The sequence below is a fragment of the Columba livia genome, chromosome 13 (assembly GCF_036013475.1).
Source record: "Columba livia isolate bColLiv1 breed racing homer chromosome 13, bColLiv1.pat.W.v2, whole genome shotgun sequence".
NCBI classification, from domain to species: domain Eukaryota; kingdom Metazoa; phylum Chordata; class Aves; order Columbiformes; family Columbidae; genus Columba; species Columba livia.
The window spans coordinates 8865057-8886093 of NC_088614.1; the positions used below are offsets into that span (position 1 = coordinate 8865057).

At 37.9% G+C, this 21037-nt stretch overlaps 1 protein-coding gene and 1 long non-coding RNA gene across 8 annotated transcripts in view; one reads left to right on the forward strand and one right to left on the reverse strand.

The window, feature by feature from the left end:
- The window catches only part of CDH13 (cadherin 13), a 460421-nt gene that overhangs the window by 11678 nt on the left and 427706 nt on the right, over nucleotides 1-21037 (reverse strand). For 4 of the 7 annotated variants that reach the window (XM_065028885.1, XM_005504744.3, XM_065028884.1 and 1 more), the window contains 3 exons: nucleotides 19442-19584; nucleotides 7748-7981; nucleotides 6239-6454 (listed from right to left, as the gene is read on the reverse strand). In XM_065028885.1, the coding sequence (XP_064884957.1) occupies nucleotides 6239-6454; nucleotides 7748-7981; nucleotides 19442-19584 (593 nt within the window). Of the gene's footprint in view, nucleotides 1-6200; nucleotides 6455-7747; nucleotides 7982-19441; nucleotides 19585-21037 lie in introns of those variants that run through there. The other 3 variants (XM_013367781.3, XM_065028883.1, XM_065028882.1) reach the window with 1 other exon arrangement.
- Nucleotides 6427-16272, forward strand: LOC135575354 (uncharacterized). The gene is made up of 3 exons (XR_010465947.1): nucleotides 6427-6600; nucleotides 7486-7683; nucleotides 8164-16272. It is a non-coding gene; the product is annotated as an uncharacterized LOC135575354 (long non-coding RNA).

Below are 21037 nucleotides of genomic sequence, written 5' to 3' on the forward strand. Positions count from 1 at the left end.
GGTATTTCTATTTGTCATGTCTGTGTGACTGGGTATATAAACATCCTGTCTCAATTATGTACACGCGTATGGACTTCTGTGCCATTTCAAGCCCCATTAACTTTAGGTGGGCTCTCAAAGCCAAATGCACAACAAACTGCAGGACTGGCTACACCTGCAGGGAAATTAGAAGACTGGACACAAATCTGTGTTAAACATGAGATTCGATTGAATACTGTCTCCATTTGAATGCAACCCCTTAGCCCCCAAACCATCCTTTCCCTACTAGAGTCAAATCAACCAAAATCTTTAAGGAGACAAATAATGGTATTTTTGTTATACACACATTTGAGAAAGCACCTACATACACTGGTAATTTAGCAGTAATAATAATGATGTTAATATGGACAAAAACATCTATAACAAAGATAATAAGTATTACAGTAATAGTAGATATTGCTGCTGTTATTATTGTTTTTAGGAAGTGAGGTTTATAACAATGGAACTCACTAAATGTCAGTAATTTGCAATTACTTGGGTAACACCATTTAACTGCTGCTTTAAGGACCTGCATGGTATGTGGTCTAATGTAAGAACACAACCTAAACTAGAGTAGGAGAAAAAACAAAACAAAACAAACCACCTTGGTAGTTTATGAAGTTCTAGCCAATATAGGGATATTTTACTTCTCAGAAATGGGAAAATTTATCTTGCAAAATTTCCTAGTCTTGCTAATTGAACTTATTTCTTTTCTTAAGCAAATGCTACTGAAAAGTAGAAAATTGCTATAGAAGATTAAAGTATGGTAAAACAACCTAATTTGTAAAAAAAAAAAAAGTACTGTTTTTAACAAATTCACCTATCGGGAATGATTCCTCTGAAGCTTCCTCTTTGTTTTTCCCAAGAAAAAAAGAAAAAGTTAAACCCTGTTCAATAGAGTTGCAAAAAGCCTAATGTAAAAACTAAATAGTAGTTGAGCCCTGAAAAAAACTATACTACCTCATTGTCTAAAACTAAGTTGATCAACTCACAATGAAGGCTGAAAACTGTGAATCTGAGGGTAACAAATCTGCACTTGTAATGGAAAAGGCAATGACCTAAAAGGTCTTTTCCATCTGAAACCTGCGATGTCTCAGTGTTATGCCAGACAAGAAGACATTGCTTCAGCCTTCAGACATCCGACGTTCCTGTACAAATAACGTAGGATATACAAGAGATACAGATGCTTCTGCTGCTTTGAAAAATGAACTAGGTGAAAGATAACGCTGCACTTTTAACTCTGGCTGTCTGTGTTCTGGTAAATTAAAATCCACTGTTTCAATGTAATTTGAATTTTTGTAATGGTTTCATACCAAATACATAATTTTCCAGAAAAAAACCCCATTTTTTTCTACTGACCCTGTAGCTACTTTCCTTACATCAGAAGAACATTACAGTGGGGGACAGCAGACATTAAAACAGGAAAAGTCAGTGGAAATTAATAGGAAGTTAAATTCAAGGGTATCTCGAAGGCTTCTTTGCAATCGTAGCACAAACATCTGTGCGAGTGTGTTTTTCGACACACCTGAGGCCTTTCACCCTCAGTTTAACTAACTAATTTCAATGTAGAGACTTCCAGCTTATTTAATTTCTTCATAGTGTAATTTCCCCCCTGTCTCTCACTTTAATTTCTGTTCATAATAATGAAATATTTCACTTAGTTAAGCTCAGGTAAGCTCACAACTTTGTAGGCGACTGGCCAAGTTAGCAAAAAAAAGTTTCATATCAACGTTTGACAGTCAAGTAAGATATCAATTTTTCTTTAACATTGTTTAAATTCCAGTCTTTTCCTAACACAAAAATATAAGTAAAATATTATAGCTAGTGTGAGTGAACTACTAATGGAATTGCTCTGAATTCTGCTTTTTCAGGACATGAAAATTGTGCCTTTGGTTCTTACTTTAGTCCCTTGATTCAACACATTTGAAGCTAACTTGATCTTTTATGTTGGTAGAATATAAAGGAAATAAGAAATGCAATTATCATTCTATGATTATGCAATTAAGTGAAATAATTATTGTTAAATCAAAAGTCCAGAATTTAAATACTCCTTTAAATATTAATAATAGAAATAATTTGTAAATGATATAAAAGCCTACTTTTGCCAGCCTGGGAAGTTCTTTCCTGGTCTCCCATAGGGCCTGAGGCAGTTTTTGTGGCAGAGTTCTTTGTGACAACATACACAAATCTGCTTTTCTCTTGAGCTATGATATTAGCTTGTTTCATTTTCTTGGTCACCCGTAGGTCACGAACTCCTAAAAGTCCTTTGACGTATGCCCTCAATTTGGCTGGTTCTGACCACATTCCTTATGGAAACCTACTCTCCTGTGTCATTGCCAGTGGACTAAAAGAACAGCTTTACTGACCTCCATATAGCTTGAGAAGACATTCCTGTTAAATGATTGTCAAACATATATATACAACGATTTGTTGTGAAATTGATACTTACTTAAGCAAAATTTTCAAGGGCAGCTATTCTCCCTTTTAGGTATTGATCAACCGATGTCCAAATGAAATACCAGCTACCGATTTGTAGCTTGCAATAAGGGGCACAATTTTTTTCCCCCCTCTCTCTCTGTCCCTCATCGTTATGGAACATTATAGATACTCTCTTACTAAAAATATTCAGGAGCCTTCCAGAGGGAACTTGTTCATAATTCTAGTGTGTTGTTGAGCACATGACTTTGGTTGTGTTCATTCTGAAAGCAGTAAGAAAAACTATGGACAATCTCAGCCCCAGCACCAGACATGCTGCATTACATGCTTTCTCCCACTTTCTATGCCCCTCAAAGTAAGAGATTCCTGTAGTCCTCCCTGCCTAGGAACCAGATCTACTTTTGATCTGTTGTTTTTTCTTAATGTGAACTACTAAAATTCTAAATTATATCTGAACATTTTGGTCCTGTTTTATCTTCAGTAGTAGCTAGAAAAAGCTGTCAGAGGACAAATGCCACTACACTTGGTCTCACCTTAAACATGGTGTCTGCAGTAACGACAGAGGAGACTTAATATTCTTTCCGATATTTGTTAGCATTAAGTCTTTTAACTTTGGAAAGTCCTCTATATGTCCACTATACATCTTTCCAGCCTGACTCAGCAATTGTCAGTGCTAATAAGTTAGGCTAAGTATGAAAAGATGCTCATTTTTTCAATCAACTTTTTATTCACCATGTCCTAATCCCACCAAACACCTTACTGGTTTATTGTGGAAAACCAGCAATCTGCACATATACTTTGGCATCTTATATTTTCTATTTCTGGCTGACAAGAACTCCTAAATTTTTCTTGTTCCAAGTATATCAAGCTTTCCAAGGCCTTCTGGGCAACTGCAGTCTGTAGCCCATTATCCCTCAATGTACTGAACACAGTAGGGCAGCTACAGAACAGGCAAAACTGCTGCTTTTTGCATGTGTTACAGTTTTAATCAGGGTCTTCAATTCTATGCTCAGATACTTCAGAAATCTACCACATATGACTTCTTCCATGATTTACAAAGGAGGCACATGTTCTAAGTATAGATAATAATTGCACCATCTAAATGATAATACCAAGATGTTTTGCACAGGAAGGAGATTCATGCAGGGCATTTTTACCATGAGCAGCTCTTTCACATGGCTATCTGTCCTCACACCAGATGTCAAATACAAAAAGAAATACTTTGGCATGAATAGCAAAGTTCATTTGACTGAAGGATTTACCTCCTAGGAATAAGAGCCTCATAAAACATAAACAGTGGAAGCAAAGTGAGACACGTAAGGGCTTTTGCAAAAATTAAACCCATAACTTGCCACTAGAAACGGGATATTTAATTTGCTCAATAAGCACTAAAGTTCTCTTTGTTTTTATGGCATCATAATCTTTGATTAGTCTGATAAATATTTGGACTATGCAAAACATTGCAATGGAACTAATTCCAGTTATAAAAAAACCCTATGTGTGAAAATGAACTGGGAATGCAGTGATACCAGAACATTTTAGAGAAGTATAAATACAGAATCACATTATTTTAGCTGGCTCCTGGCCTCATTTTGTTACGTCTCCATGTAGTCATTTATACCTGAGGAAAATTATTATGAATGTTGTTATCCTTGCTGGTTTTGCATTAGCGTGATTAGGTGGCTGTACCAGGCATGGAATTCTGGCCCCCCTCTGTGTGACTGGGTGAGCAAAAACCATAGAAGGGAATAGGAGCAAATTTGGGGAAAAAATTGTGGTGCTACATTGAAGATTAGATCTCTGTGCCTGTCTGTGGAATTCACTCTCACAACAACTGTGTATAAAACAGCCTCTGCCAAAAGGGAGATCTTTCCTTCCCCTTCGACTCACTATTTCCATTTGGTTTGGTTTAATTGCTCAAACAACAGACCAGAACATCACTCTGCTGGCAGATTATGTGTGTAATCTTACTCCACTCTTTCATTTAAAATTACGACTCTCTCCATACTCATTACAGTACTCTGAATGAATGTAAGGTCACAGAATGGCTCTAGGCACGTGTGTATTTTTTCACAGTGTAAAGACTACTCAGTGGTACCTATTCTTTTACAGTAGGAAAGGGAATCCCTCTGTCATCTAGAGCACCATGTACCAGATACCTGTGATGTATATTCTGCCCATGGCTCAGCTGGAGAAGATCTGTAGTCAAGAGCAACTCAAGAAGAGTTTTCCAATATCTACAACTGCTTTTCATAATTGAGTGTAAGGAAAATGATCAGACTTCTTTGTGGGGGCTACGAAAAAGCAACATAATTACAGTCGAAAGCAAAAAACTTTTCCCTACCTCCTATTCTGAGCAGATGCAATAATGTAACTAAAGTTGAAGTGCAATCATGTCAGATAAAAAAGTAATTCCAGTGGTGAAAGTCATGCCTAGTATAGCACCAGCAACATTTATGAAGTAATAACAAGAATATATTTGAATCAATGGGCTGCATATTTATGTCACTGATGTGATAGTGTCACATACTGTCAAATATTTTTAACATATTACTTCTAACAGCTGAAGTCTGTGTTTGGTTCCAGCAGACTAAACCCAGAATAACTGAACCAAAGCCAATGGAGATACTTCAGATGCCACTGATTGGAACAAAGAACGTGAATTTGCACTTAGCATTTATATAGCCCTTTTCATCTTCAAAGAGCATCACAAACATCAGCGAGTTCTAATTCTCTCACGATGACCTTCATGCTAACCTTTTGAGATAAAAGTAGTATACTATAAGAAAAAATCTGACAAGATGTGTAATCAAGCATACCCCAAGCCTCAGATGTGTAAACTATCCCTGCCGTCACCTCTGCCCCATGGTAGATTGTATTTCATCAAGAATATCAGGCCTTTCACCATGGCTCAAGTATTAATTCACCATACAGTGTATTTTACTAACATTAGATGATGGTAATTATCCTTGAATAACATATTAACTATCACAGAATACAGCTATTTCTTTTTTTTAACAGATAAGGAACTCAAAATAATACGGCATCAGAAATTTGCTGGAAGGTGTCACGGGACAAGCCAGGGACACATCTAGGTTGGATGCTGGGATTCCATGGCTTTGAATTCCTACTCTTTGGTCATTCAGAATTTTTATTTTTTTCACTCCTTCCAATTCAAATTAAGAATTTTGTGAGTCTTTTTAAGAAAGCTTTCTCAGAACCAGCAGAATCTTCCTCTATGTATCAGTTCTCTCTGCCCTCCAACCCAGACTTGGGTGTCTCTAAGCCCAGAATCTTGAATAAATCCCTTATTTTCCATTTGCTTGTGCACTTTATCAAGAGGAATAGATTGAAGCAGACAGTATTCATTTTCATAGTGACCCAGAACAGTTATTGTTACAAGAACACCTTTAATCTCCTGTTTCTGTTTTTGAATTGAATTCAAGTGGGGAGAGATGAAAGAAAACGTCTCACAAATCTGCTACTACAGCTGGTATTTCTTAGTTTATCATATGCTAGCTCTAATTCTCTTTGATTCTTCTTAAAATTATTGCTGCTATTTCTTAATTTGACAACCAGGCATTCACTGCTATTTTTTTAACTAAGAAGAAACCCTCTCCTCCCTCTTTCTTATATCTACTTCCTCAGCAAAAAAGCCCACAAACTTACAGCATTATTTTGACAATGTATGAATTTAACTTCTCCCTTGGTACATTTTCTTCAGCAGCGTATAAATGAGAAGCTAAATAATACTTCATTACTTACAGTTCAGGAAAAGACTTACACAATAAACTGAAGAGTGAGAGGAGGATAAGGGTCATGCTGATGTGAAGGGCATCAGTTGCACTGCAGTCCATTTTGGATTTCTTGCAGGAACACACTTGTAATTTCAGTTCTGTGGTGTTAGTCAGAGGTGGTTTTCCAGAATCTGTCACTGAGATTGGGATGTTGTAATTGGCCTTTTTCAGGTTTTGAAGCAGGATGACCTGGGCATGCGTATCTGCAAAGGACAAGGTGAGAATTAGCCAAATAGTGGTTGGTTGGAAGAGGAATCTGCAAACAATATCAGACATGCCACAGTTACTCACAGAAATTAAGAAGAAAACGAGAACACTCTAAAGAAAGGATTAAAGAACTGATTAGGAGGTAAGAAGAGGCAGTTACAGAAATTATTTCATGGGCTGAAAGCTAATTGCAAATGTATTCCAAATCCCACCAAAAGAAAGTCTGCTCGTTTAAACACATTATTTGGTCTACAAATTATTGGCAGAACTTGCCTGTGGAAACTAGTGTACTGATGAAATGCATGTCAGCCCCAAAGCAACACAGGAGGGAAAACTCTATCTATTTGACAAAGGAAAAAACTCCTTATTGCAAGGATGTACAGGCAAAGCTGCTGAACTGCTTCACCAGTTTGTGAAGGCAAGGAAGGAGAGTAATGGCCCCTTATGATCCACAGATCTGCTCCACCTGAGCAGCGATGGGTCATAACAGCTACTTGTACCCAAGTGCGTGTGGTAACTGTCAGGGGTTTGACAGGTTTGTGGTTTGATGACTGGAGAACAGCAGAGAAAATTACTCTTCACTTTGTCCTGCAGGCAGGTACAGACATCACATTCATCCTTCTTTTTTTTTTTTTTTTTCCTATGAAGAATATGAAATGAACTGCTAAAAGATTCAATAGTGACCAGGATAAATAATACATGCTAGAAAACAAATAGAAATAATCTACATTAAAAAGAAATGCAGTACTTTGTGCCCATAATTTGCCATACAAACCAATTGCAAAGTATGAGTTTTGATCCTCTTACCAATAGTGTGTGGTCCCAGTGCATTTGGGTATTTTATTTGTGAAGAGTTCAAATACTTAAAATCAGAGAGCTTTTCAAGTACATTGCTAAAGCCCATGCAATATTTTCATGCTGTCTTATAGCAAAGTCTTGTGCATTTCATTTAAGGAAATTCCATGCCATGAAATATGGTAATCTTTACGAAACTATAACTCATTAGTAACCTTTCTTTAATGCACAGCTAAAAGAGAAAAGTTTGGTCAACACAATAATAAGAAGAAAAAAGTTCAGATTTCAGAGAAAATGCAGACAATTAGTATGTCCCACCAGGCAGCTGGTCTGAGCAAAACCAGCACGGTGTAAAGCAGCAGCAGTGGGTCCGTCCTGCAAGACTTTAATGCACACCGGCTCCTGAATTCACATAATGGGCAACCTTAAAGTAAGTATGCTGGGATGTAGGGGTGGGAGGACTAAACACATAAGAAAAAAAGTAATGGACTTACTGTTAAGCTTGGTGATTCTCCACAATTTTTCTGGGCCAGATTGTTTACTCAGTTCAAATTTGAATGGATCTGTGTTGGGGTGAAGGTCTTTGTCTGATGCTCCTAATACCACTACCCTGAGATCTTTTGCATCATCACAAACTTTTGCCAGTGTTGGATAAAGTGATGGAACGTTGTCATTGACATCCTCCAGGGTGATGTGTAAAGTTCCTGTACCTGTAGCAGGAGGGTTACCTATGTGGGGAAAAAAAACCAAACATGTTTATTAAATCATACTTCCATAAACACTTGCTCTTATTTGTACCTGAATGCTTGCAAAGGGAAATATTTTTTATAGTTCTATCCTCTGTTATATGAAAATTATTGCTTTAAAAAACTGATTAGTCACTATTGTAAATTCATTGCTGTATTTTCAGAATGCAGTCTGTCTGATTCTCTACAGTATGGATAATTATTCTAAGGAAACCTCTGGGAGAGGAATATTTTGAAGTTAAAACAAGATTAGGACATCTGGAAAATAATCTGTTCATAAACACATAGTGAGAGAAACATCATAGTACAAAACATCCCCTAGACAGACAGCACGGTCTTAAAAGAATCAAGAACAAGACAAGAGGAAAAACGACAGCGGAGAGGAATCCATTGGTATGGTGGGTGACCCTGGACAGAACAGGGTCAGATCATCCCAAACAGCCTTTGGGACCACATTTAGTTATGTCAGCAGAAGTAAAACCTGTCAACATGTAACTCTGAAAAATGAGATCTTTTATTTACCCAGAGCCAGCCTGTGTTAGCAGTGGAGTTTCAAGCTTTCTCAAATTATATGCCAGCCTGCCTCAGCCCTGACCTGAAAGAATCAGCTTCGGAGGTGAAGATGGTGTTTATTCACCAGGGTACCGCTACAAGGCTTTGCGCCGAGGCTGTGACCGACAAACCAGCGCTGGTGCTGGCGGTGTTTGTCACGGAGCCGGCTGCCTGCGGGGAGCAGGACTGAGCCCAGCACCTCATTCCACAGAGGTCAGAGAGGAGCTGACAAGTGGTAATAACTTTCGGTCCCTACAGATGTGTGCCATGGTTGAGCCAGTAACCTGCTGCTTTCTGTGTAAGGCTCAATATCTTATTATGGGTCCTTTTGCCGTCCCATTTTAGCCAATCTTAAAGTTTTCTAAATGAACATTAGAATCACAGAATCATTTCAGAGACCTTCAGGATCACCAAGTCCAACCATAACCTAACTCTAGCACTAATCCATGTCCCTAAGAACCTCGTCTAAATGCCTTTTAAACCCCTCCAGGGATGGTGACTCCACCGCTGCCCTGGGCAGCCTGTTCCAATGCCCCGCAGCCCTTTCCATGAAGAATTTTTTCCTTCATTGTATACCATACTCAATAATGTCTCATTTGAAATGCTGCACTTCTGGGTTGTTTGTGTTCCTCGTTTTTTCTCATTTAGCACACAAGATCTATGATCTCTGTACTTCCCTCAGCCATAAACCCTTAGCAGAGAGAAAGGACTCAAGAGCTTGCACTTAACCTGCAAAGCCCTAGTGCAATGTGTCATGGTAGGTTTAAGTTTAGCACTGAAAGAGGCGCACTTTAGCATAATTACCCTGCCTATAGCAGCACAATAAACTATGGAATTATTGCTGCACTGTGAGTGCATCCTAAGGGAGAAGTAAATACCCTGTGGTCTGGATCTGATAAACTACTAACTGTAGCAGAATGTAATTAGTCCTTTCAATAACAAATGTTACTAATGGTGACACTTCATCTGTTTCATGCACATATAAATGCATAACAGAGGCAGAATTTTCATAGTTCTTTAGCTTCCCCCCCTTCATCTTGCACTTTGTCATCAGAAGGGTTAGGGTTGAGTTCTTTTTAATGAAAAAGAAATTATTTTTCACTTTTTATTGGACTAATTGAATTTGCAGAAAGACTCCAATACATTTTTTGTTCTTGATATATTATGAAGTAAAGTCATACAGCAGAATGGATGAAAAGACATTCGAGTATTTGAAATATGATCATAAAAGCCAGCCTTTCATGCACTTAATTAAACTGCTGTCTTTAATTTTGAATGCGTTATTTCCACAATGGACTGATAATGTCTTATGCACTGCCCTTCTTATCACTCTCTGAAGTCAGTGATATTAAAATCTGCCTTTTGAAATTAAGAAGCCAACAGCATTATGAATGTACTGTTATTTTGTCAAACGCAGATATGGCTGCATTTTCTCTGCCATGCTAATGTTTCACTGTCTTTGTGTGGCTTATGGGCCAGTCAACTATTATGCACAGATAGAGAAAAAGGAAATTGCTTCTGTCCATTTCAATGACTTATTCTCTGCTTGGTTTATTTATAATGATTTCAACAAAATCTTTTGGTGATCTATGAAGACCTCCAAAAGAAAAATAAGCAAATGTCAAGGTCATAAACTGAAGCTTGTTAACACTTATGTCATAAAAAATACAACGAAAAATAAATCAAGGAAAAATGGTCACAACATGTCCATTGGGAATATATGACTTTTATAAATTTGACAGTACTATGCCTTTGAAATAATCCCCAAATCCCATGATCTCCAGACAGCTTTGGTTTCAAAATGAAAGATTTCCATAGCATATTTTAATTCTGAAATAAAACTTCTCTTCATTTGTATATTAAAACCTTGCAGCTGAAAGCAGAGTTAATGTGCAAACCAAGACATAAGGGGTTCTGTCCGACAGCCCCTGGGAACAGCTTTTCAAAGAGCTCAGCTCCCATTTTTGTCACTGAGCTGAACTGGCCATTCCTCTGGAGGCTGAACACTTTAAACACTTACGTGCCCTTAGAGCCATTTGGGATAGAGAGAATTTCAAATTCCTGCTAAGGCTCCCACAAGTGGCGTAGCTGTGAATATACTATGACAAACATATGAATGAAACAACATTATTCACGTGTGTAAATGTTACTAAACTGGAGACTGTACAATGGCTAATTTCATACTGAAAGTGAAGCTTGTTATGTAATCTTGATTTTAATGATCTAGGCCAGGACTAAGAACCTTAACAAGTGATCTTCAATGACAGCAAAATGCAAGTAAGAGCCTTCGAGTTAGTTAAGGTTTGTGGGACTGTGATTTTGATTAGCAACACTAAAAAAGTACAGATTCATCTTAGAACATTCTGCAATCAAAAATGTATGACACACGTCTTTGAATTGGATCAGGATGGGTAATGTCTTTGGTTTTTGGCATTAGACTGCATACAAAGCCTCTAATAGTAGTCTTGAGTTAGGCAATAAGCTGCTGTATACTTGGATTTTAAGGAAAATGCAGAATCATATTAGAATTATTAGTGTAAAGTCTTAAATTATAAGCCCCCTGTAGAAACACACGGCCAAGAAATTTGAAAATTGGCATTCAGTTTAGGTCTAAAAAGGTCCCATAGGAACCATGATGGCATTTAGACATCTAACTACTCAAATGAGACTGCCAATCAGGTAGCTATTTTCTTAAAAGGTACCAATTACACACAGTGATGGCCATGGACTAAGATGATATTTCTCTTAAGTATCAAGACTCGCATAAAATGGCATGTCTAAAAAGCAATCATAGGGTTGAATGGCTGATGATGCATTTAATCTGAGCATAACACTTTTATGGACATGAAGAGCTATCTCATGTTCCACTTTCTAGTTTTCCCACAGAAATGTGATGTTGTTGTGTACAGATTTCTAATATGGCTGAACTCCTCTCCATGAAATTAAAGACAGTGTCTGGACTGCTTTGAAACTAAATTAAGATTGGATTCTGTCAATATTTATCGAATTTCCAAAGAAGAAAACCCAACCATTCTAGAGAATCCAGCTGCCACACGGGTCTCAGCCGCAGTATTGCTGGAAGCCAGAACAGATTTTAGGAAGAATGGAGCATGTACTGTCACTTTTCACATGCTCGTTATAAATGGCAAGAAGACTTCTGTACTCATTTCTTCTAATTAAATTAAACTTCCAGCACCATCAAATTAATACATATTATCTATGCCCTTCTATGCCATGATGCAGAAATTACAAGGCTATTTAATTCCTAGAGCAAGCACTAGGATATCCATTGCCATACAGATTTCCTCTCAAGCTGACAGAGAGGAATTTAATTTATTTTAAATTTTACTAGAATATGTATGGTTTACCATTTAGCAGCAGTTTTTATTCCACTTGCACATTCACTTATGTAACACATAAAGCTCAATTCCAACTTTTTTTTTTCTCCCTCTTGCACTCTTTTTGCTGGCTAACAAAGATACACAGATACAAAATGAGTGACCAATTATAGTCAGAACTATTTTTCTTCATATTTGAGCAGGATAAAAAGCCTTTCAGAATGTGGGTTTGCTAATTTCTGGCATAATTACCTTTCCTCTGAACCATCATGAATAAAGCCTTATCTCTTAAAATTTCTATAAAGTCCATTTGAACCACAGACATATCAAGGTCAGTTTGGAACTGCAATGATGCCAACAGAATTTCCTCTATCATACTCTCATGTAACTTTACTTTAAAATGTGCCCATGATCAATTTGGATAAGGACTTTTCACCAGTTTCTCTGTTTCCAGCTTCATAGTTGCCCGAAGGAGAATACAGCAAGAAAGAAGGAAAATAAAGAGTAAAAAGAGCATTGTAGAAGTTCCCAAATTGTTTGGAGGGAGCTGTGCAGCCAGACTGCTGTACATTGTACATGTTATCTCTTGAAATTACTACACTTTAAATATGGACTGTGAGAAATAATGTTTTGTGCTTTCTAATGATACTGTTATGAAAATCTGAACACCAATTTCTGTCTCCTCCCTCATGTTTTTTGTTGGTTTTATTTTTTTTCTCCCTCCATATGCTATTTTCCTAATCAGAAATTGTGCACACAAGGTGATTTGGCAGCAGGTCCCCTCCCTGCAGGCAGAAATCGCATCCAGACGTGTATTCCAGGCTGAACTGTGGTGATGGTTCAACTAAAGTAAATGGAACCAGTGGAGGAGGAAGATACCAAGATTTGGGTGTGCTGCTCAGAATCTGACATATTTGAAAACTTGGCTCGTAAATACCACATGCTGACATTTGGTATAAAAGAGGTCTCAAATTTCCCATGAGCTGAAATTTCCTGTGCATTTGCTGTATGTTCTGGCATATAGATATTTTTCAAAATTTATAGAATAGTCTTTAAAAGTTGCAATCCTTCATTCATTCACTCAAATAATATATGCAGATCCTATTTTTGAGTAATTACATTTTAAAAGAGCACAGCTCTTTCAGCATATCAAATTGCTACTGACATATGCCATCCGTCTTAAATACTGTTTTCACTATTCTAATTTCTTTTTCTAATCGTGAATCCGTGATGACAAATTAAAACAATATTTTATGTGCAATTCATATTTTACTGAAATTTAAAATGGCAAGAAAAGGATGAGTATTCCATTTATTTGCTCTTCTCAATTAATAGAGTAATTAAGATAAGGGGTATAAAACTGGCTTAATTGGGTTGCCATAGCAACTAATTGTCTGGTTTCTTCAAAAATAGCATGTTTTAGGTGGAATCAATCTGTGGTAATTTAATTATGTACATCATGGAGCAAGAAGACAGGTTAGATACATGTAAGAAAAAGTTCTAATTGCAAATTGTTACATATCTCTGTTACTCCAGTTTTTAGTAGATGTCTGTTACTGCTCATTATGCATAGTACAGAAAGGGAGCTTTTTTTTTTAATGATTAGAAGTATCGAGACTTGCACAATAAATGAGATTCAGAATTGTTTGGGTGTAGTTCAGCTGGTCCTTAGAAATGAGGGAAAAGGCGAAAATTAGGCCCTGACTCACTTCTTCCTCATTTTGCTTTGCACGTGCAACAAGGAAACTGAAATAGTGCTGCTCAGTGAGCCAATTTATACACATGCAACTGGCCACAGTCATAGAAACAATAGCCAAGTTTGGGGTTTTTTTGTGTTTTTTTTTTAACTGGCCAGCGTAGCTCAGGGCAAACACTGAAATCACACCAATCCTCCACATCTCTTAACCTCTACCTTGCTCAAATCCATTTCCTCCGTTAAAGGAGGGCTCTGCTCCTGAACCTTATTGCCACGGCTTGGCCTCCTGGCTGCGCCCTGGGACGGCTGCCGTGCCACCGCTTGTGATGTCAGACATGGGACGTGATGTCATTGTGGCAGTTACACTTCCCCCCGCTCTGAGAACAGCTGTGGCAGTTGTACATCCCCCTCTCCTTCAATGGGGCATTTAATGGCTCTTTTGTGGGACCCGGAGTCAGTTGGACAGGGTCATTAGCAGAGGAGGAGGGGCCCAGAGAAGCTTCTGGAATGCCCGCAGCCAGATCTGATCAGACTGTAAAACTGCGTTCCTGCCGAAGATTCCCTTTGTGTGGTCTTCTCGGAGCAGTGGGTCTGCTGAGCCAGAGCCCTCCCCTTAGACTGGGATGCCATCTAAGGAAACTTCCTGGGATTGGAAGCTCCTCACCTCCTCATTTGGGTGAGTGACAATTTAAGTCCTTGCCGAACCAGGCAAGTGTGGTATTCTGGAGTCAGACGGTTCTGGCTTTGTTTCTTGTGAGTGTGTGCATGCACACTTTGGGTCCTCATTATTTTCATTTGCCGCACCCCAATAATCTCCTCCACTGTCATCCAAACCTTTATCTTACGTTACCGGAGTGCTAATTAATTGTATAAACCCTGTTCTGGTCAATTTATCAGCTGTACTTTTCCAGCCAGAATAAAGTCTGGTTTGGAACTTGTTTTGCCGCCTGACTTTGGGGTCCCTCTGTGACAGTCATCTAGGGAGCGAACCACTTTCCGAAAAGAAAATGGTTGTTTCCACTGACGCAGTATTGCTGTAAGAAACAGTGTTTCCTGGGATTTAGTATTTTCAAAGATAGACCAGTCAAAATTTTGAACCCTTAACTCCATCTCTGAGTCTTAACATCTGGAAAAGATGCCACAGTTTTAATGACATTTCTCCTCCCCTATGGTTAATGTAGCAGAAGTACTTATATTCCCAATTTTTGTCTGAGCAGTTCCCTGGTGATGACAACAGGACAGGAGAAGGCGACACTGGACGAGGGTGTTTGTCTCAGCAGAGAACATCACCCCCAGCTTTGTGTGGGTGGCACCCCCAGGGTGGCGTGAGAAAAGTGACATTGATAACTGCATTTAACCAATCTGCAAGGCTGGGAATTAGTGTTTCATCACTTATCACCAGCAGCTGACGTACTTGAACAGCACAGGTGGTTTCACCACGTCTCAGGGACACAAAGGTAACCAAAGTTTTCTGCTAAAGAGACAGAAAAGTTACACAGTGGGGACATTAACTATGGTATCAGGCCCTTCTGAAACAACATGAATCATTGTTACATAACTAAGGTAAAATCTGGATGTTTTATAATTAATCCCTCTTAAAGTGAAGGGACAAACCAATTTTGTTTTTTTAAGATTTCACACATTTTCCAGATATTTTTTAGCTTCATCCCCAAAATGGTCGTTTTTCTCCTCTCTTCCTTTTTCTAAATTGTGACTTAAACTCTCAGAATACAGGGGAAAAAAGACCATTCCTGGAGAGTTTTTCGCATGACTGACCTTACAAGAAAAACATACAGGTGTTCTGCTTTACAATAGTCATCCCAAAACTCCAGTGTATAATAGAATCTGTAGGATGACACTACAACATTATCATGCTACAAATCTCCTGGAAGGTCTTTTCCAAGCAGATTTCTCAAACTCAAATATTTCTTGTCTGTATTTTACATATGTGTTTTTACAGATATACTCCCAATAACTGCCCTATATGCTTGTGATATTGCATTGTTTTTAGTGATTAGCATGCTAAATTCAGGAAATAAAACTGTCACCATTATTGTCACTTTTGTTAATTGAATAAAACCTCTGATGTTTTCCAGGTCTGTATAAACCTGACTTTGTCCCATTATGAGCTCATTCTCAGATTAAACACAGTTCGTGACACTTTAATATGTTAACTCTGCTTCATGATATTTCCAACCAATGTTTAATTTCTTCTTTAATAGACCAGAGACTCTATGTCCACACAAGTCTTTAATAAAAAGAGTTTTCAAATTCTAAAGACACTACCTTGACCTTTACTGAAATCAAAAGTACAGAGAAAATTAGGATATTCATTCCAAAAAGTCCTTTTCAAAGTGAAATTTCCCTCAATAAAAGGTGAAACTTTATTATCCATAAAATTAATACTGTGTCTATCAAATTTGCTCTTGCACATTGTTTCAGCAGAACCTGTTTAGATCGGAAGTAACACAATTCATACTTAACTACCTTTCTCTGCAGTTAATTTGATAATGCTGAGAAACAATACCATGAAGTTAAAAAAGAACATCATGAACAACTAAATTATTTCCTGCAGTGGAATGACTTCATTTTCTATGGTCCATTCATGATTACTGTCCTACTGGTAAAGAATAATTTTGTGATTTACTGAAAAAAGATAAAGATGTGATGGATTTATATAAAGAACTACCAAGCATGAAGCTCCTGGTTTTACTTCTGACAGAAATCTTCAACATTTTACAAATAAGAAAAAAGCCCAGGCACTTGTCCCCTGCACTCAAGTGTAATAACAATAAGTCAGTGTCTTGTGAATCCGGTGCCAGATTCTCTATTGATATCAGTGAAAGGGAATGAAAAAAGTATCACTGTGAGTTTTGTTTTCAGCTGTGCCCATTCTTCACCCAAGATAGCACATAAATGTAAGGTCATTTTAAAAAGAGGTGGTCATGGAATACGATGGGACAACAGTATCTTTTCTGTAATTATGTAAACACTATATGCTATGAATACTAATAGAAAATAATATGTTTATGTACTGTTTTAGTGTATGACTAAGCTCCTTTAGCAAGGCCTAGTGCCCCAGATTTTATTTATGCACTGGGTACCAGTTCAGGGCCGTACCGGGCCATGGCCACTACCTGAGCTGAGATTCCCCAGGTAAGGAAAGGAAAGTCTACAGCAGCTCAGACTTCCTTGGCGCATGTGATAACATACCTCAGATTTGACTTAGAGATAAAATGACAGACTAGAGGAAATAATAACCTACACTGAATGCTTTTGAAAAAAAAATAATCTCTGATTAAGTATGTTGTTGTAGTTTTTTTTTCCTCTCCTCCCTTTTTACTTCAAGTCTGCCAATCCAAGGAAATGACTTGCCCTATTGGAGATGTCTCTGAATTTTCAATTTACCACCCTATCTCATTTGGCCATTCTTAATCCTGCCTTTGGCTGCCCTTTCACATAAAAGTCCTAACCATCTTCACTGGTATTAGATAGGCTACACTCACTTACTAGCCTGAAGAAAGAGATTTGCAGTTTGTGGATAATGGTGTTTTATAAAGAACGCATACCATTATGTCCAATCTGATTTTTTCTTCTCAAGTTAACATAATCTTATTTTAAAGTCCTGAAAGGATCTTGGATTCATTTCATATTATTCTGCCACAATTTGAGTTCTCATCTAATGGAATATCCCCTTTAAGACGGACATTGGCTGTCATGGCTAGAAAAATGAAGCAGGTTTCAGCTTTGCCAGTTTGCACTATCAGTGGCCTGGAAATAAGTTGAGGAACACCTTCCAGGGTTATCATCAGTCCCGGACGTAACTGCAGGTGAAAAGGCAGACCCCAAACCCACCCCTTGAAATCAATTATACAACTTCCTCAGCTGCTTTAGCTACAGAATCTAGAAGAAGACTTCAGGTCAGCACGTATGTGCGAAGTCAGTGTTGTTCCCTCTGCCAATGGAGGCAATCAAACTGCAAGGGGACAGCAGGTGAACTGGAGCTTGTGTGTCCCATGTCCCAGCACCATTCTCCTGGCCAGGTGGCACTTGGCCCATAGAGGTTGGGGCTCCAGGGGAGCTCCTGCTCCTCTCAACACCCACAGATTCCACTCTTACATATCTGTACAGAACAGCAGATAATTTTTCCAGTTACCAACCTGCCTTGAAGTTTAATGTGTTTCACAAGCTGTTTGGTAATTGATCCAGGGGTGAGACAGACCACAAGGTTAATATCAGCTATTTAAGTTCTGCTATTTATTGCCACTTCCATATGTGGCTGAGCTACATACAGTGAAGTAGCACAATACTCCTGAATGATCATTATTAACACCTTAGCATGCCAGTATTAAATGCACACATGTGGTTTCTAATTACTTCATTCAAAGAAGTCAATAATGTTGGAGTAGATTAGCTCCCATGCTAACTGTACTGCAGAATTACAAATAAACACAATAAAAGCCACTTGAATTAGATGCTGACTCAGTACCTCAACTGAACAGGATTCCTTTTCTCTAATGCACATTAAATATCATCTCTCACTCTGCAGTACAGTGCACAGACACCCTTCTCTTCTCTTGTTTTTCCAGAATGGAAAAAATTCTGGGAATCCAGAGGGGTGACCTAGCAGTGAGGTTCTTGGCTTAGAATAGATGAACAATGTGTGTTACTGCCTGAAGCGCAACATAAATATCCTCAAATCCCGCCTTCATTCAGACTGGTTTCCACAGTTGGAAATATTCAGCTTCTTGTTCCATCTATTCTCTTTAAGGATATTTGGCTCCACCGTTAAAACAGATACATCTTTGTCCTTTTAGTAGTCCCTCAATAATATTATCCTGACTTCCATTTTAAGATGACATTTCCCACTGTACCAGATTTTAAGATATATTAAAAAAATCTTTATCCAATAGCAAGTAAAAGATAGAAATAAGTTTAGTGCTACATTTTTCCATGGAAATTTCCTGCGAAAAATCAGTATGTGAATATATGAGTAAATCATCATTTCAGTAGAATTTTTTTTCTTTTATACTTAAGCGGTATTTTCTTTTTCCTGTCAGGCCCTGCAAATGTTCCCTGAGTCATGTGGTTACAAAAATGTAGAATTACTCTCCTAAAAAGAACATTTTACAATTCATCACCAGGGCTAAACCAGCTGCAGCTGTGAAAAAGCATTAGCATATTAGCTGTTATATTACAGACACATCTTTTCTTTATCTTGTGCCTTTAGCTCTGGAGATTTGGAATGTTCGGGATTTTCTCTTTCTTTCTCTACTCCAAAGTCACTCACTGAATTTTCACTAGATTAATTTTGATTATATTTGGCATTTTCACTAGATAGTTTAATTTTGATTATATTTGACAGTGGAACTTTAATCCACACAATGTGTAAAAAAATATTGCATTTTAACAAGAGATTTTATTTATGTTTTTATTGTCACTGTCATTGTTTTGAATAGAATAGAATTCAGCATATCACGGATGAGTTGTTCTTGGTATTTAGGTGCCTTACGCTTACTTACTGCTCCAATATTATGAAGAAATTAACGCTGATAAAGATGATTTATTACTTTCCAAGAATGTTCATGAACCATTTGCATCTACCATTAAGCTCTCAGTGTAGGATCAAATGTGTGAGAAGTAACCTTAAATCAAAGCTGTCCTAAATTTGAAGTTTTAAGAAGTTAATGACTCTATTTTCTGTTTGTCACAATGATCTCTAATACCTTTAGGTGGCCACCTAACCAAGTGCTGCAGCATCTGTTTAACTTAACACGTGAACCTTTCTGAACAGAAAATTTCAAGCAGGGAAAAAGTCATACACTGCAACAAATATGATGCACAACAGTTACTCACCACTGTCTATCGCCAGAAAGAGCGCAGTGTATACATTATTCTGGACATAAGGAGACTCCCGGTCCAGGATGGCAGTGGTGCCAATGGTACCATTGGTAGGGTTGATTTCCAGCCAGCCTGCAGGATCCTTGTAAACCGAATACCTACAGAAAAATATAGAAGTGGTTAACAAATTATATATCCAGATATAAAACAGTTACATTACTACAAAAGAATATGTCTTCACACTCACCAGCTTTCATGGGCTGGATCTTTTAATACTTAAAACCAACAGTTTAAACCCTGTGCCTTCCCTTTGAGATAGTTCATTATTGTTAGGCCTATTTGACAGATGGATAAATAGAGGTTTGAGGCAATTTCTTTGCATTCATACTTCCCAAAGCTAAGTATGGAAACCACTATTTAAAACATGACGTAGGACCTGAACACTTCCAGGGGACCTCTGCAACAACACTGCTACTTCCGGACTTCATGAATCCTCTCACAGTCCTTTGCCAGACTCCAAATTCTGCTTTGAGCAGGAGTTACATTTTTTAGTTATTTTCTGACTGTTTTTCTTTTTTTCCTTACAATTACTTATTTTGGGTGGGGCTGGAAATGCAATAACTTGTGGGGTCTGGTAGCAAAAAGAGATTTAGACTACGGATTCATTAGGTCTAAAGGTAGCTGGTTATCTGCAGAACCATTTTCCATGTGTTTGTTCTGGAGTCTGTGATCTGTAGTTTCCTGCTTCTAATGATTTCACATAGACGTTCAGAATCTTGGAACAATCCCACCACACACATGTTGTCTAAATAAAGATTAAAAATGCTGTTGAGATCCTTCAATACAAAATTTGCTATTGTGCTTTCTTTGCAGTAATTGGCACAAATATTTAGACCTTGATTCTGGAAATATTTGGACAGATTGGGGAGTTTATGCACTAAGAACTGCCCTACTTGACTGAAGTAATAAACATAAGAATGGTCGTGATCAGGGCCTAATACTATACTCAGTTAAATATATTATTGCATAATATTGATATTATAATAGTATAACAACACAGAGCTGAAATAACTGGTACTAATTCCCTCTCCAGTGAAATATGTTAATATTTCAAACCAAGACTCCTATCATATAATCAATATTTAGTATAATAACCTGTTTATCCTTTTTGTAGTGAATTGTTATAGGTCGTAAACAGCCAAACAATCTTCTATGGATATTTTCAATTATTATATCAGTGGTTGTCATGAAACCTGTTACAGTTTAATGAGTATGTGCCCAGCCAGTGCCTCATATTGGCCTTCATCTGAGAGGTGTCCTACGTGATACTGCTGCTAAAAATAATATAGCAGAGCAACTATTTCCTGATGGAATAATAAAAAAATAACTGACTGGTAGAGGGGTTAAAAACAAGTAAGCAATGCTTCTTTGAGAGGCTTGCTTTGGTCTCTCATGCCTTCTGGGAAGTGGAAAAATCAGTTGTGATTAGCTTCTAGATCCCTCTAACAGACTGTTAAGGGATGTCTGGTATCACAGCTAGCAACGAGGGGCCAATACGGGACTGCCTCTGACCCCAGGTCCTCATTTCAGGCCTCTCAGGCCCATATCACT